Source organism: Salvia splendens, chromosome 15 (genome assembly GCF_004379255.2).
Source record: "Salvia splendens isolate huo1 chromosome 15, SspV2, whole genome shotgun sequence".
NCBI classification, from domain to species: Eukaryota; Viridiplantae; Streptophyta; class Magnoliopsida; order Lamiales; family Lamiaceae; genus Salvia; species Salvia splendens.
The window spans coordinates 6,960,269-6,975,524 of record NC_056046.1 but is presented as its reverse complement, the minus strand read 5'-3'; the positions used below and the strand labels follow the sequence as shown (position 1 = coordinate 6,975,524).

Sequence of the window (15,256 nt, the reverse complement as noted above, 5' to 3'; positions counted from 1 at the left end):
AAAGGGTAACAAAGCAAAGATTTGAAATTGGGTAAACCATTAATGCTGCCGTTGAGAGGAATCAAACACGGGCTTCTGCTATGGAAGTTTAGAATAATACCGCTGGACCAAGTATGTGTATTGTTAATGGCTACATCTAAATACATAATGACCGAAAAGTTTGGGGGTACAGTCGTACCCCCTTGCTCCCATGTGGCTCCGCCACTGGTCACACCAAAAAGAAAAGTTGGTCATCTTTAGTGGGACGGAGAGAATATAATTTATTATACTATTATCAATTAGTACTCTATTCGTTCCACGTTAATAGAGTCGTTTTTGTGACGTTCCAACATAATATAGTCATTTCTATATTTGGTAAAAAAACAATACACTCTCTCTCTCACTCTGTCAGACTTTATCTCTTTCCAACTCTATTATCTCTTCATCTCTTTTACCTTATCTTCTCCAATTCACATAATTAAACATTTATTTCTTAATTTTCCTACCGAAAAGATATGCTCTATTAACATGGAACGAAGCGAGTAATATTCTCGTGCATAACATGCAAAACTAGTTTTTTAAAAGTCCGAATACATAAATCGACCCAATATTACCTATAACTGGGCCTCAAATTCGAATAATGGGCCAAAAACGAAGGCACATAAAATTATTAGAATGGCATAAGTTTCCCTTCAACACACAACCCTAAGGATGTGATCGGTTCACTTACAGTGTTTTCATTAGTTATTTTCAGCTAAGCATTACATAAGTCTAACATCATAAATTGGGTTGGGGAGGAAGAATTTTTATGCAATGTTGGTTTTCTAGTTGACATACCATGTCATGGAATGTTCTTGACAAATGATGGAGTTAGAGAGTCAAATTTCCAAAATATTTTCTACGAAATTCGATAAATTTGCAATTTAATCATATTATTTTACTCATATAATTCAACAACCAATGCAGTGCAGCCACTGGACTTCAGTCCTATACACCAACAACTCCTCCAATCATTCACTCAAATTTTCTAGAGAGAGAGAGATAGATTGGCATTTTGTGACTGTGTCAATAGTCAAACAATAGTTTTTTCTCCTATGGAGTGTTAAAATATAAACAATAACCGAAATATTAACCCATTGGACTGGAATTTTGGGTTTCAAATGTAAATACATAAATAATAGTAGGAGATTGGATAAGATAAGAAATTCCTAAATTAGTTAGATTTGAGAGAAGCATCTATAATGGAAGTAGATATAACTCCACTAGTAGCATGTCAATTTTAAATTTAGGTTTTCTTGCAAATTAATGACTTAACAAACACAAAACAATAAATCAACAGAATATAAAAATTCCCTCTTGTTTTAAGATTCAAAGATGGTACCCCATTTTATTTAGAGTTTCAACGGCCGTCATAGCATGGATTGATTCGTTTACCTTCAAACAAAATTGGCTACCAATACAATATAAATATTTTTCAATAATTGTTAGGTCTGATTTTTTATTTATGTTTTGACCTCTTGATTTATATTCATTTTATACTGGTTTGAAGAATATGATATTGTCTCTCACTCTTTAGCATTTGAACTCCACATGCCTGTGATTTTTTTTTGAACTAATAATTGTTTACATGTTAAATTCACTAGATTGAAGTTTTCCACATTTTTGTACAATATTTTCATATGTAATTGAGTAGCGACATTTATGTATAACTGATAATTTTCAATTCTCGTTAACTAAAACTAAATGAATAAAACTTTTTGGGAGGTTGATAAATGGAGTAGTACTATATAACTTCTCAGTGGAGGGGGAGAATTTATTAATTTATTTGTTTAAACTCGAAGCTTCATTTGTTGACAAGTAAACACACGTATGCTATGGTCAACTACGTGCGTGGTGTCTTTGACTTGATCGACTTGCTTAGGCTTTGACGGAGGGGATCACCTCCAACATTTTATAAAACATCACATAATACACCAACAATAAATTGACACGTGGATATTATTTAAAAAATCATAAAAATACTGCCACTCCAAATTCCTCACGCCAAACACCCTTTCTCTCTCTACCTCTCATCCCCACTCAAACTTGCATTTTAGCAATTTAAACCGGACAACATCAAAATCCGGCATCTTCAATTTCGCCGGCAATGATCTCCCTTGCTGGAATTCAATGAACGACGATCTCCGCCGCGGGAAGCCGATGATGGTGACGAATCTGAATTCAAGCAATAAAATTGAATACAAAGAACAGAGGTAGAGAGATTTACAAATTCTAATCGAGATCTCAGCGCAAAATTAAAACTGGAAGTACTACTGCCACATGCACTCCTGAAGAAGAGAATGCAAAAGCTTTGCAAAACAATGTTGAAAAACTTCCTAGTCTCTTTTCTTCTTACATATTTGTTCACATTATGATTTTTTAAATAATATCCACGTGTCAATTTCTTGTTGGTGTATTATGTGATGTTTTATAAAATGTTGGAGGTGATCCCCTCCGAGGCTCTGAAACCTTATGTCACAACATTTAATATACTATATATGTTAGAATAATTTTCTACAACACTAATTAAATAATTCTGCATTTTTCACCAATGGTTAGAGTTTGCCATCAATCATTTGAATAAAAGGAAGATGAGTTTGCCATCAATCATTTGAATAAAAGGAAGATGAGTTTGACATCATGTTTCTACTATTTTAAGCTCAATTTTTTTAATTACAATAAAAAACTCTAATGCCCAAATCTTTATTGTATTTTGGGTTCCACAGCCTAAACATAATTTATTTTAACTTAAAAACAATCTACTGTGTAATGAATAATGATCATTATATCGTGTTGCAGTTAAAATAAAGTAATAATTTAGTTAATGCAAATTTTTGTAGAATTAAATGAAGAGCAGAGTGATGAAATTTTAAATGGTTAAAGTAAAGGGTTTATTAAGAGAGTAAATGCGATTATGAGTCAGCTTAATTTTAGTGCTGGGACTTTTTGCAACCGTTTGTCTCACACGTGAAGAAAGTTGCACACTTGAGTTGCCGTGTTCATACATGACAATTGACATGTTTTGAACATGTTGCACCATTAATCTCTAACATTTTTCTTTGCTAATCTCATCTTATGATTGCTACACATAAATGGGGGTAATGTTACATGCTTTTCTTTATTTTATTTTATTTCAACGACATTGTTTTTAATTTAACTGTGGTAATTATGCATCTAGTGAGACCAAGTTCTTGACATGGGGCCATTTAACTGTGCTTTTAAGCTATATAGTCTTTTTAGCAACCTTTTAAGGACTTAGCTAGTTTTTCTATTCGTCAAAGTATAATAGTGCATACATGAGATGATGAAATCCCAATTGCAACTAAGAGAGTTTATACAGAGATTTAGATTTGAGAAAAGAAACAGAAGTGGGTTGGAGTTGAGCTTTCATTATTTTCAACAAAATAATTAATAGCTCAAGTCCAACGACCAAACAACAAATGCAGTTAGTCGGGTTGTAATTAATGGCCCAAGGCCCAAACCCAACAACTGAAACATCTTCTTCATCCGAGCAGGGGTACTGGATTTGGCACCGGCCAAGCCTCCGTTGAAGAAGCGGCTTAATCTACGCTGGTTCCGTCCCATCATGAACATATATTTGGTTTACAAGAAGGAGTTTATTTAATTATGTGTTTAAAAGGATGGCCGATATCTCAAGGGGGTGTTCGGTTGGCAAGATTAAATCTCATGATTAAATATGTATCATGTTTGGTTCATAAGATTGAACCCTTCAATTTAATCGTAGATGGATAGTCTCCTGATAATTAGTTCCAACTAAAATAATCCCACAACTTAATCCTAAATGGATAGTCTCATGATATTAGTCATAGCAACCGAATGCCACCTAAATGTATTACTATAATAGTAGGATATTCGATTTGTTTGAAAACAATCTTACAATTCCTCTATCTATGTCTTATGATCCAAGGGTACGGAATAGTATGAAGTCCTAACAGCCAAATATAGTAAGTATATAATTTACTTTGGCCTTTTACAAACATAAACATGTCATATATTTAGGTGGCGTTCGATTGCCATGACTAATATCATGAGACTATCCATCTAGGATTAAGTTGTGAGATTATTTTAGTTGGAGGGGGAGGTTATGACTAATTATCATGAGACTATCCATCTAGGATTAAGTTGAAGGGTTCAATCTTATGAATCAAACATGATACATATTTAATAATGAGATTTAATATACGGGATCATAGATATAAAGCCTCTTAAATTCTTGATGACCAATCTCATGCGTAATACCGCACAATACGACAGTGCATGTAGACCAATCAACAAACACACTTACGAAACTTATTTTTTAGTAGTGCCAAAGGTAGACTTTTGTCGTTGACGGCAAGAAGAATTTATTAAATAAAACCAAACACAAATCAGTGTTGAAATACAATTATCCAATTTTATTGTTCATATAGTATATTATACTCCCTCCTTCTGTCCCTGAAAATTTGTCACATATTTCCATTTTCGTCCATCCCTCAAAATTTGTCACATTTCACTTTTTATCATTTTTTTATAGTGGACGACCCTATATTCCGTTAACTCATTCTCACTTACATTTAATTAAAACTATAAAGTATAGGACATATTCCACTAACTTTTTCAACTCATTTTTCTTTAAATTTCTTAAAACTCGTGCACAGTCAAAATATGATAAAATTTAAGGGACGAGGTAGTAATTAAAGGTTCAAAAGTGACTAAATGGTCTAGTTTGTCCATTGTTTGGGATGGTTGTCCTAATTATATCATTCAATACATATCATTTAATTTTTTAGGATAAAATGTCAAAAAATATGGCGATCATATTATTGACGTGGCAGTAAAAATTACACGTCGATTATGTAACCGATGTATAATTTTGGATAATCAATGTGTAATTTAGGTAGTCGATGAATAATTTTATTTGTCATGTCGATATTTCATCGCCATAAATTTTTTACAAGACATTTTAATAAAAAAAAACACGATGAGTACTGAATCGTAATTAACTAAATGGTGGAATATATATTTCAGATAAGCGCTCAAATAATAGGAAAAAATCTATCGTTTACCTTATATATTTCTTGAAGAATGTGTCATCAGAGTTTATTTGTGCAATGGAACAAGTATGTAGTCACGTTTTCCTTTTCTTTATTGCAAATTACATAAAAACAGACTAGTATATATGGCATGATTCCAAACATATTAGTATGTCGCTTTTTTGGGATGTCAATATAGAAAACATCATTAGTCCCATGATTTCAAATGAAAATTCTGATTAACCTTATAGAGGGTTAATGAACTAGAATAGCACATGGGCTTCGATGTTGCCGACGTTGGACCAAACTTATCGACCCATTGTCCGACTGACTAACACATATTTATTCCAACTCATCTAACTTAATGCATAAATCTAGAAGATATTGTTTAATTTTATGTTTATAAAACTGTTGGAGTATGATTTAAGGACACGTATAGAGTTGACTCTATATGGTATTATCACATTGAATCTGGACCTTATGTCTCTCTCTCAATCTTGGAATTTTTCTTTCATCTCAACATCTAACTGCTGTGCTTTTCGTTATGTAACTAGTTACATTTCCATTACCTCCATCAATTTTGTCATCAATTATTACTTAATTAATATCGCCTACATAAGAAATTATATACAACGACTCTATAACTTGCATGTAGGAATGTCAATCGGATCAGTTCTGCGGGGTTTCAGGTCAATCATACTCAAGTTACAGGTTGATTGAGAGTGGGCTAATTGGACTGGAATTTTATGTACTGACAAATTTATCTTATAATGCCATTTATCATTTATGAGTTTATACACATCTTAATCAAAGTTGTGATTAGTATTATTTGGAAGCCGTATATGTGCAAACTGTGTAGCAGCCTCCAAGGGTCATTGTTGGAGCATTTTTGACAAAGATTATGATGAAAACAACATAGATGTAGTCATGATGAAGATAGATTATAGATAGGAATAAAAAGAAAATGCATGAACGTGACACACACACATATATATTTATTATGATTAGTGGCTAAATGGTCCCCTCCCGCCCTTTACAATTCCAAATGTCACATACATAAGTATGGGCTAATTTATACATGTCGACTCGCCACTTCGTGTGTTAAAAAAGGTAATATATTTTCAACATTTAAACGTAACTATATGATTATTAACAAGTAGCTAGAATTTTCTCATTTCACTGTACAGATCTTCCTTGATTTCATGAAACTTGAACAATTGACTTCATTAGTTGTTGTTACGTGCTTCATTTCGATTGGCCCGCGTTATCATTTTTGTTTTTCACATATGTATATTGTGCATATATATATATATATATATATATATATATATATATATAGGGTTTTGATCTATGCAAAACTAGATTTAAATACAGAAACGCAGAACAATATCATAATTAGGTCACTTTTAGGTCATAATTAGGTAATTTTTAGGTCATGCTAACAAAGCATGACCTAAAACGATCTTAGCATGACATTAAACCCAAATATTATAATATGACCTAAAATTGCTTAATTATGACCTTCCGTGTTTTTGGTTAATTATTGACCATTAGATCATCTAATCCTAGGGCCAAGATTTGGTCTGCATTTCTGGATTTAAACACATACTTATTTTGATCATCTCCCTATATATATATATATATATATATATAGTTTAATACTATAATACTCCTATGCACTTGTATAAGTTGTGTATGTTATCAAATTAACTCCACATGTAAAGTGTACATTTCTTCATTTCATTTGAATGATGTAAATATCATGCATGCATTACTCAAATTTATGTTTTAGTTACAGTATTAGAAAAAAATGCAGAATTCAAACTAATAATAATTAAGGAGCTTTATAGTAGCTTCTCATAAAAGCGACATATTTAGTTGTATACTAGCCCAAAAGGGCCACTCAAGCCAAAGCCCGAACACGTGCCGTGTCTTTTTTTAAAGATGATCAATAATGATTCTTCAGTTATTTTTGTGATGAATTGATATTCAGCAATCCGACATACTCAAATTTGATTGTGGAATTTGTGAGGAATTGGACAACCAAACCAAATTCCACGTGGACATCCCATATTCTTTATAAAATAAATTAAATTGCAAACACCCACATATTATATACTAGTACGGTTTAAGATAAGCATACATATCTTCGTCGATATATACATGCATGCATGCATGCATCTATCTTGATCGTATATATATGCTACCCATGGGTTTAAACACATCGAAATGGTGTAATTTAAATTAGTAAAATAGTTGATAAATTATACTAATATAAGTGTTTTAACATAAATAATAGGAGAATATGAACACGAACGTATATCAGCGGCAAATTAAGATATTTTTATGTAGTATATTAATTATTAGGAAGCGTGCGCACATAGAGTTGAGACAATGATGCTGTTTTATTCATCATTTTCCACTTTTCTTCGATCTTTCACATTATATTATAGCAATATCACACACAAAATTGCTTAATTATTCATTAAAGATAACTCATGTGCACGTGAGCAGCTATAAGCTTCATAGAAAGAAGAGCCTAGTTATGTAAATTTTATAGTACTCAATAAATTAATTAAAGTTCCTCAATTTCCGACTTTTCCAAATTTCCAAATAAATAATTAGTTTGGCAAGTATACACAAAGAGATACTACAATACTAATTCAAACAGGTTCATGTAATGGGTAGAAATAAATTGTAGTACTAATAGTATTCTATACTCACATATATCCCCACTTTCTTTTACATGGAAATTCAAATATTTACTTGGACAAGATGGAGATGTACACCCATTTCATGCCACTACTAATCCTATATACATAGACCTAATATTATTAATCGAAATAATCTTGCTTTTTGCTATGGGTCAAATTATAAATATAGTACTAAGATTTAGTAATGTGACAGCCCATGTTTGGGTCAAAGACGTTTCATACGAGAATATGATGTAAAAGAATATTTACTATAATTAACATGTCCTAGTTATGATTTTATGCTATTAAGGAAATTGACAGGTCTCTCTGATGATTCAAACAAATTTCAATCTTCAACTAATACGATGTGACCCACTGTAATTTGAATTTGATTTTCCGAAAATATGCCTTGAATTTTTTTTGTGAGCACTCTCATATTATCTTAGGTTATTAAAATTCTTAAAAAGATGTTATTAATAGGCTAGGGATTGAAACAATTAGTATATAGATTCATTTCGATTTGTTTTCTTCTGCATGATCAATAGTATTTCCTTAACGCTTTTTTTTAATGATTGCAGAATCCTTGATTAAGATGAGTAATTACTTAATTCGGAAATGTTAACAGACAGTAGAGACGAATATGAATTGTCACTATATACATTAATTATGACAAGATTTGTTTGACTCTAATAACAAGAAGTGTGTGAATGCGCGATTACGGTCGTGGTGGAAGGAGGAGTTTTAGATAATAACCTCTACTTATATAATCGATTATTTTTAATTCAATGTATAAAAATACAGATATTGTGTCCCGTAGTTTTTTCTTCTTTTTCTAATTGGTTAAATTAAAGATTAATACATCCATATTTTCGTAGCTCCCTTCGCGATATTTTACACATAGTATTAATCTTCTAATTAAATTTCCAAAAAAAACTTATTCCCATAAATAAGCTAGAATCATCGGTTATCCTTTTGTTGGTACTTTTAAACTGTTAAACCTTTGCAATTTCGTCTATTTTGAATACAAATATTACAACAATTTTTCTGTTTATTTGCAAAGTACAATCAAAATTCTAAAATATTACTACTATTATTTTATTTTGCAGGAACTTATTTTATAGATGCTGCTCTTGAATACACTCTATAAGTATTGAATCAATACTACTATAATTTATTTAAAAATGGAAACGTTATGGGATGGATCTCATGGATGCATAACTGCCAATAATTTTGAAACTTTTAAGAGTATTTTATTAAGTACTGTTTTAGCTAAATTTGTGATTCAGAAATTTGTGTTAGGTCGAAACTTAAATCTCATGGTTAATCATTTTTCTTCCTTTGGTGTTCCTCTTTGTTTAAAACTTAAAAATTTTAGAGATTCGTAAAAATTAGTAAGTTAAGTTAAATTTGTGTTTTTATAACAAATAATTTTAATTTAGCTAAGAAAAATGTGCTATGTTGTTTTGGGCTCCTTGCGTGAAATGTCTCACTCTGCCACGGGCTCTATTTAGCCCTTTAGATCTCTATCCGAGAAAAAAAAAATTCACCATAACTTTGGTCGACGATGCGGTGACATCGTTGCAAAGTTTTGTACTAGATTTTTATCATATCTATCGTTCCACTAAGGTTGTATATATAGCACATTAAATTAATCCTAAAAAATAAATAGAAGTAAATACTTTAGGAATTTTATAGAAGTTGTATCTTCACCCTTCATTCTGCTTCTTGGAGTAGGATTTCGTTTTCAATTGGAATCTATCTAGAAACATCATTGAATATAATTATGAGATTATCCATATCACTAAACACACTAATGTTAAATTATCTATTGAAGTTTAAAAGATGGATGCTAGCTTAAGTTGGAGCATATATATGTCGAATTAAATATGCCACTGTGAATTAATTAGGACACTGTAAACAATAATTATTTTCAAGAATATGGATGAAGACGTCATCACCCAATAAGGATATATGTATAAGATGGAATCAGGGAACTACTTTAAATGATTGTAAGGAATAATATTAGAATAAAGTTGTGGGTAACTCGAGAAGTAATACATAATATCAAGACACACTCCCACAAGTAAAATGTAGAGGTCTTTCTTCTTTTGTGCTAAGAGAGTAATGGAATTCCAATTTAATGAAGGAGAATAGATTCATTCTAATTGAGGGAGTGACGCATAATGATTGTGCGTCGTTCTTAATGAAACGCATAACCATTATGCGTCGTTAAGTAATGACGCATAAGGATTATGCGTCGCTTAACGACGCATAAGGGTTGTGCGTCGCTCATGAACGACGCACATTGGTTATGCGTCGTTAAGGCGGCTTTTATCTGCCTCCAGTCACACGCAGATCACAGAACGCACCTTCATACACTTTCAATTCCTCTATCTCGGCGATTTCCGGCGTTTTCTGGCAATTTCCGGCGATTTCTCCATAAGATCCGGTAATTTGTTCATCAATTTAGCTACATTCATCATTATTCATGTTTATTGTGCTTTCATTTGTTAGTTTTACCCAATTTATACAAATTAGGGCTTGTAGGAAAATGTCCATAATTGTCGTTGGTTTATATGTTTTTGATGCAGAAATCATGCAAGTATTTGTGAGTTTGTATTGGGGTGGTAGAGTAGTTCAACTACCACATATGGGTATTGGTTATGACCCACCTCGTGCGAGGAGCTCCATTATATTAAATTCATGTGTTTCCTATTATGAGTTGGTAGCAATGATTTGTGATGCGATGGGAATAGATATGAACCAACACACAATTGAATTATTATGGAGACAATGTATAGTCTATGGTTCCGGTATGAGTTATACATGTTCTGTGATTCGCAATGATGATAGTGTAATGTTTATGTTCAACAATGCTCAAAATTCAAGTGGGTGTATTGAATTATTTGTTGAGTATTCACCTGTGAGGAGTGAAGAAATCCCACCAGTTGTTGATTATGGTATTGGAGCATCTGCGAGGTTTGAACAAATGAGTTTTGAGTGTGGTATTGGATCATCTGCGAGGGTGGACCAAATGAATGAGCAGAGAGATGTTGTAGATGTTGTAGATGTTGTAGATGTTGCTGATGTTGGTGTTGGATTGAATGATGAGGTAGATGATGCAGATGATCTTGATGAGCCAAGGCCACTATCCGAGACAGAGCCAGACCCCGATCTCAGTGATGGTGATGGTGCTGATGATGTCGGTGCTAGTTCTGATGATGAGATAGTACCATGTAAACCTGTTATGCAAGGTGAACAACCACTTCCGGAATACAATCCTAATGGGTTTAGATTCTTTCGTGAATTACCAAGTCGTCCTTCTGGAGTATCGGATGATGTGGGAGGTAATGAACACAGCCTTTTGTATTGGAATGAGAATGAGCCGCATCGGATTGTGTTGGGAACAAAATTTGATTCCAAGCTACACGTGAAAACTGCTATAACTATGTGGAGTTTATGGAATGAAAAACAGTTTAAGGTTGTCGAGAGCAAATTAAGAAGGTGGCATGCTGTATGCAAATTTCCAGCAGGAACGACAGTCACAGGGGCAGGCATCATCAGCACCACCGATGCTGAAAAGGCGAGGGAATGTAAGTGGGAGGTTTCAGTTACACAAAGGTCGCATGACGATATGTGGGAAGTTAGGAAGTGGAAGAATCGACATACCTGTATAGGCCATCGTGCTAATAGAGATCATGCTAACTTTTCAGCCCCAATGATAGCTCTGTTGATTCGACATCATATGCGACAATGTGCCGATTTCAAGGTCTTCTCAATAATAGCTGATATTCAAGACAGATTTGGTGTGTTAATCAGTTATAAGAAGGCGTGGTATGCAAAGAGAAAGGCTATAGAGTTTGTATACGGTGGATGGGAGGAGTCGTTTAGGCAGTTGCCAAGCTACATGTTTGAACTCCAGTCACAGAATATGGGCACAATTGTTGAGTGGAAGCATAACGATCTGTTGAGTCAGAGGCGTACAATGGTGTTCAACTATGTTTTCTGGGCATTCTGAAAGTACGTGTCACGTCCTTGTTGAGATGCATCCCAATCAGACACACCTCCAAAGAATGAATCACATGACGCGCGTGCTCCCCATTGCGAGGGCTCAATGCTTGCACCACTCAACTGAGACCATCCTGGGGGATCGTACTCCGGACTCAAGGGCTCTGGTACCGCATACTCAGGTTGCGGTTGCTGCTGCTGCGCCAACCTATGCTGTCGTGTAATCCCGTGCCCACCCGTCCGGACACCCGGCAGTCCATGACGAAGAGAAGTTGGTGGGCGTGGCGGCACGACCACATTTTGCCGTTGAGAAGATGGATACTCCATCGCATCAGCATGGTTCATCGCACGAAGTGCCGAAGCAGCCATGTCTCGAATCTGAATGAACCGAGGGTCTGTGTCATGCTCAGAGGTCAAATGCCATATCCCCTGAAGGGTCTCAACCTAGATAACAAAAATACAAATGACATCATACCACTTGGAGCAATACAAACTTTAAACTAAACTAAAGACGTTTTTATATACAAAAACATCACATACCGCCAATAAATTAGAAGAGGCTGCCTCGTTCATCCCGTCAGTTGACTGTGTCCCAGGTTGAACTAGGTACGACACGGTGATCCTATTGTACCACGCCATATAACCCGGATTAATGCGACCACCTAGTGTCGCCGTTGCGTGGTCAAAAGTTGCTTGGAACCTGTCGTGGCGCAAGTCCCATTCATCAATGAAGAACTTATGTACCTTAGCCCAATCAGCGCCCTTCCTCCCACGGCGATGACTTTTACTCAAATGGCCGGAGCTATGTAGCATCCTATCACAGTACTGAGGAATACGCTGGTAGCGGTTAAATTGTCGACAAACGCGTCCAGCCTCGTGTGCCTCGACAAATGACCAGCACACCAAATAAGTATCGCACAAGTAGGATGCAGTCGAATCAATGCAGTACTCAGGGAGGATACAGTCTGCATAGGGTGTCCACAGAAACTACAAACAAATAAAATAAAAAACACAATTAATTTCATACTATAGTAAGTAAATTCATTAATTAAGACAACACAAATAAATTTCACCTGGCCAGGACGGATCAGTGATAACTGATCACGATAATGAGCTACTGAATGTCGGGGCGCATTTCCAATTTCAGTAACTCCGTGCCACCTATACATAATATTAATGTCAAAAGTTATCAACAAAACACATAATTATGTGAGTTAATTTAAACAAAAACATTACTTGGCTCCGCACGGGGTATACGGCGTGTGCATAGGCGATATCAAGAAGGCTGGCCTCAATGTAGGCATTCTTTCCCAGGCCCACAGCTGCAAGAGAACCATAGGTCCACCGACATCTCTTCTCTGTCTGCCTACAGAAGCCTCGCACAAATAATGATACAGGTATGCTAACGCAGCACTACCCCAACTGATATTAGCCACATCTTCCGGATCGTCTAAGGCATTTAACCACATAAAGGGGACCTTGCACCCTGTGGTGTCCGGTAAAATAAGCCCCCCTAACAGGATCAGAGCATGTATGCGTGCTCTTTGAATGTATGCATACACAGGCAGCCCATCACCCAACGGCATCGTCGCTTGGTGGATCAGAGACGTCATCAACAAACCACCGTGCTTCGTTTCGGTTTCTGAGTCAGGTATCCATCCCAACAAATCTCTACACTTGCTGGACCAATCTTCAAATCCAACAGGGTAGTCACGGCCAGTGAAAGCACGACCGTCTGCTCTCAAACCCCACAGGCTTTGCACATCCTGTAAGGTAACAGTAACTTCCCCAACTGGAAGGTGGAAACAGTGTGTCTCAGGCCTCCAGCGCTCGATCAAGGCAGTTATTAGCTCATTGTCCATCCTCATCGGTCTTCCACATTCAACCACGCCTCTGAACCCCCATACACCTAGCCAATACATCACATTTTCATGTATAGGCAATGCCCACACCTTACTCTCCGTCCTACGACTTCTCAACACATTTGTTGTGCCATTCGCCAACAACGAGCTTGAAATGTGTTCGCTCTGATGAAACAGTAGTGATGGATCCTCAGGTCCATAGCATAACTGTTGTTCGGAACTTGCAGATGCCATCTACTTCAAAACATTCACCCATGCTTCAAATTTTTTTCATAACAACTCAACAATCAACAAGCTAACTAAATTGCAACTTAGGGGCACAATATATGCATAAAATCGCCCACCAAAAGGGGCACAATTACAAAAACTTAATCAATTGCTACTACCCATTCAATTATATGCATATGAAATACCCAAATTACGGAAAATCGACCAACAAATCCAACAATTTCATCATAAACGCTAATTTTGCTAAATTAAATCCATATGAAATACACAAATTACGGAAAGTCGTCCAAAAATTCCATCAATTTCATCATAACCCATAATTTCATCATAATCGCTACTTATATGCAACAAAACAACACAAAAATACCAAAAATCCATCAATTTAATCAAAAACCCTACTTTTACTAAATAACGGAAAACCTGCCCAAATTAAACATTAAATGATGTATTTAGCCAAATTGAAGAACAATTACCGGAAAATGGTTGCAAAATGGTGGTAATTCGCCGGATTTTGCTCGGATTCGTCGGAAATCGCCTGCCTCGCCTGCTTCGCCTCTTTCGTCGCGTTTCTGCCTGATTCTGCCTTCTGCCCGTTTTAAAACTCAACTAACGACGCATAAGTATTATGCGTCGCTAACTAAAGACGCATAAGAGTTATGCGTCGCTATTAAACGACGCATAAGTATTATGCGTCTCTAATAAACGACGCATAAGTGTTATGCGTCTCTAATAAACGACGCACAATGGTTATGCGTCATTAACTAACGACGCACAATGATTATGCGTCGTTTAATAGCGACGCATAAGGATTATGCGTCTTTTTGTTAGTGACGCATAAGAGTTATGCGTCACTCCCTGAAGCGGAATACGACTAATGCTCTTCATTAAAATGGAATTCCATTAAAATCCTTTACCAAAAAAAGAATTGATCCGTAAAATGTACTCCTACATATTTAAAGGAATTAATTTATAATGTTATATGCAGAGGCTGACACGCAGCTCCACTAAGATGAATTTAAGTTGCAAATAATTTCATTTTTGAGTGAGTCCCATTTTGAGTGAATTAATCAACCAGTTTGGTTCTTAACCATAACAAGAATGGTTTAGTAGCTTCAAATTCACTTCTATAATTCTAAAATTTGTGGCTATAAACATCCATGTAAAGCGTATTATTTGATGTATGATTAAGGAAAGATTTCGACACTTGGTTAACTACGTTGTCAAATTGTGAGATATGTCTTCTTTAGATTTAGATTTGTTTTATTGTAATTTTCATTTATTTTGTCTCGTACTATCAGCCACATATTAACTCGATTGAGTTTTTGCTATGATTATAGCCAAAATTAAATTTATACTATAATTTCATGTCTGTTTTTTAGTATTTTAGTAAATTTTTGCAATTATAATTATTTTA

General features: G+C 35.0%; 1 protein-coding gene across 1 annotated transcript; it reads right to left on the bottom strand.

Moving 5' to 3' along the window:
* Positions 1-11,740: 11,740 nt before the first annotated feature.
* On the bottom strand, positions 11,741-13,026 carry LOC121766638. The gene is made up of 4 exons (XM_042162913.1): positions 12,989-13,026; positions 12,826-12,913; positions 12,293-12,739; positions 11,741-12,196 (listed from the first exon to the last, which is right to left on the bottom strand). The coding sequence occupies exons 1-4, from the start codon at positions 13,018-13,020 to the stop codon at positions 11,741-11,743; spliced, it is 1,023 nt and encodes a 340-aa protein (XP_042018847.1). The 5' UTR covers positions 13,021-13,026.
* Between the last annotated feature and the right edge of the window lie 2,230 nt (positions 13,027-15,256).

Excerpts from the sequence above, each read along its gene's own strand:
- LOC121766638 (XM_042162913.1), bottom strand. The coding sequence starts at position 13,020 with ATGCACACGCCGTATACCCCGTGCGGAGCCAA. Across the intron at positions 12,914-12,988 it reads TATACCCCGTGCGGAGCCAA|GTGGCACGGAGTTACTGAAA; the intron begins GTAATGTTTTTG and ends TATTATGTATAG. Across the intron at positions 12,197-12,292 it reads CCTCTTCTAATTTATTGGCG|GTTGAGACCCTTCAGGGGAT; the intron begins GTATGTGATGTT and ends TTTGTTATCTAG.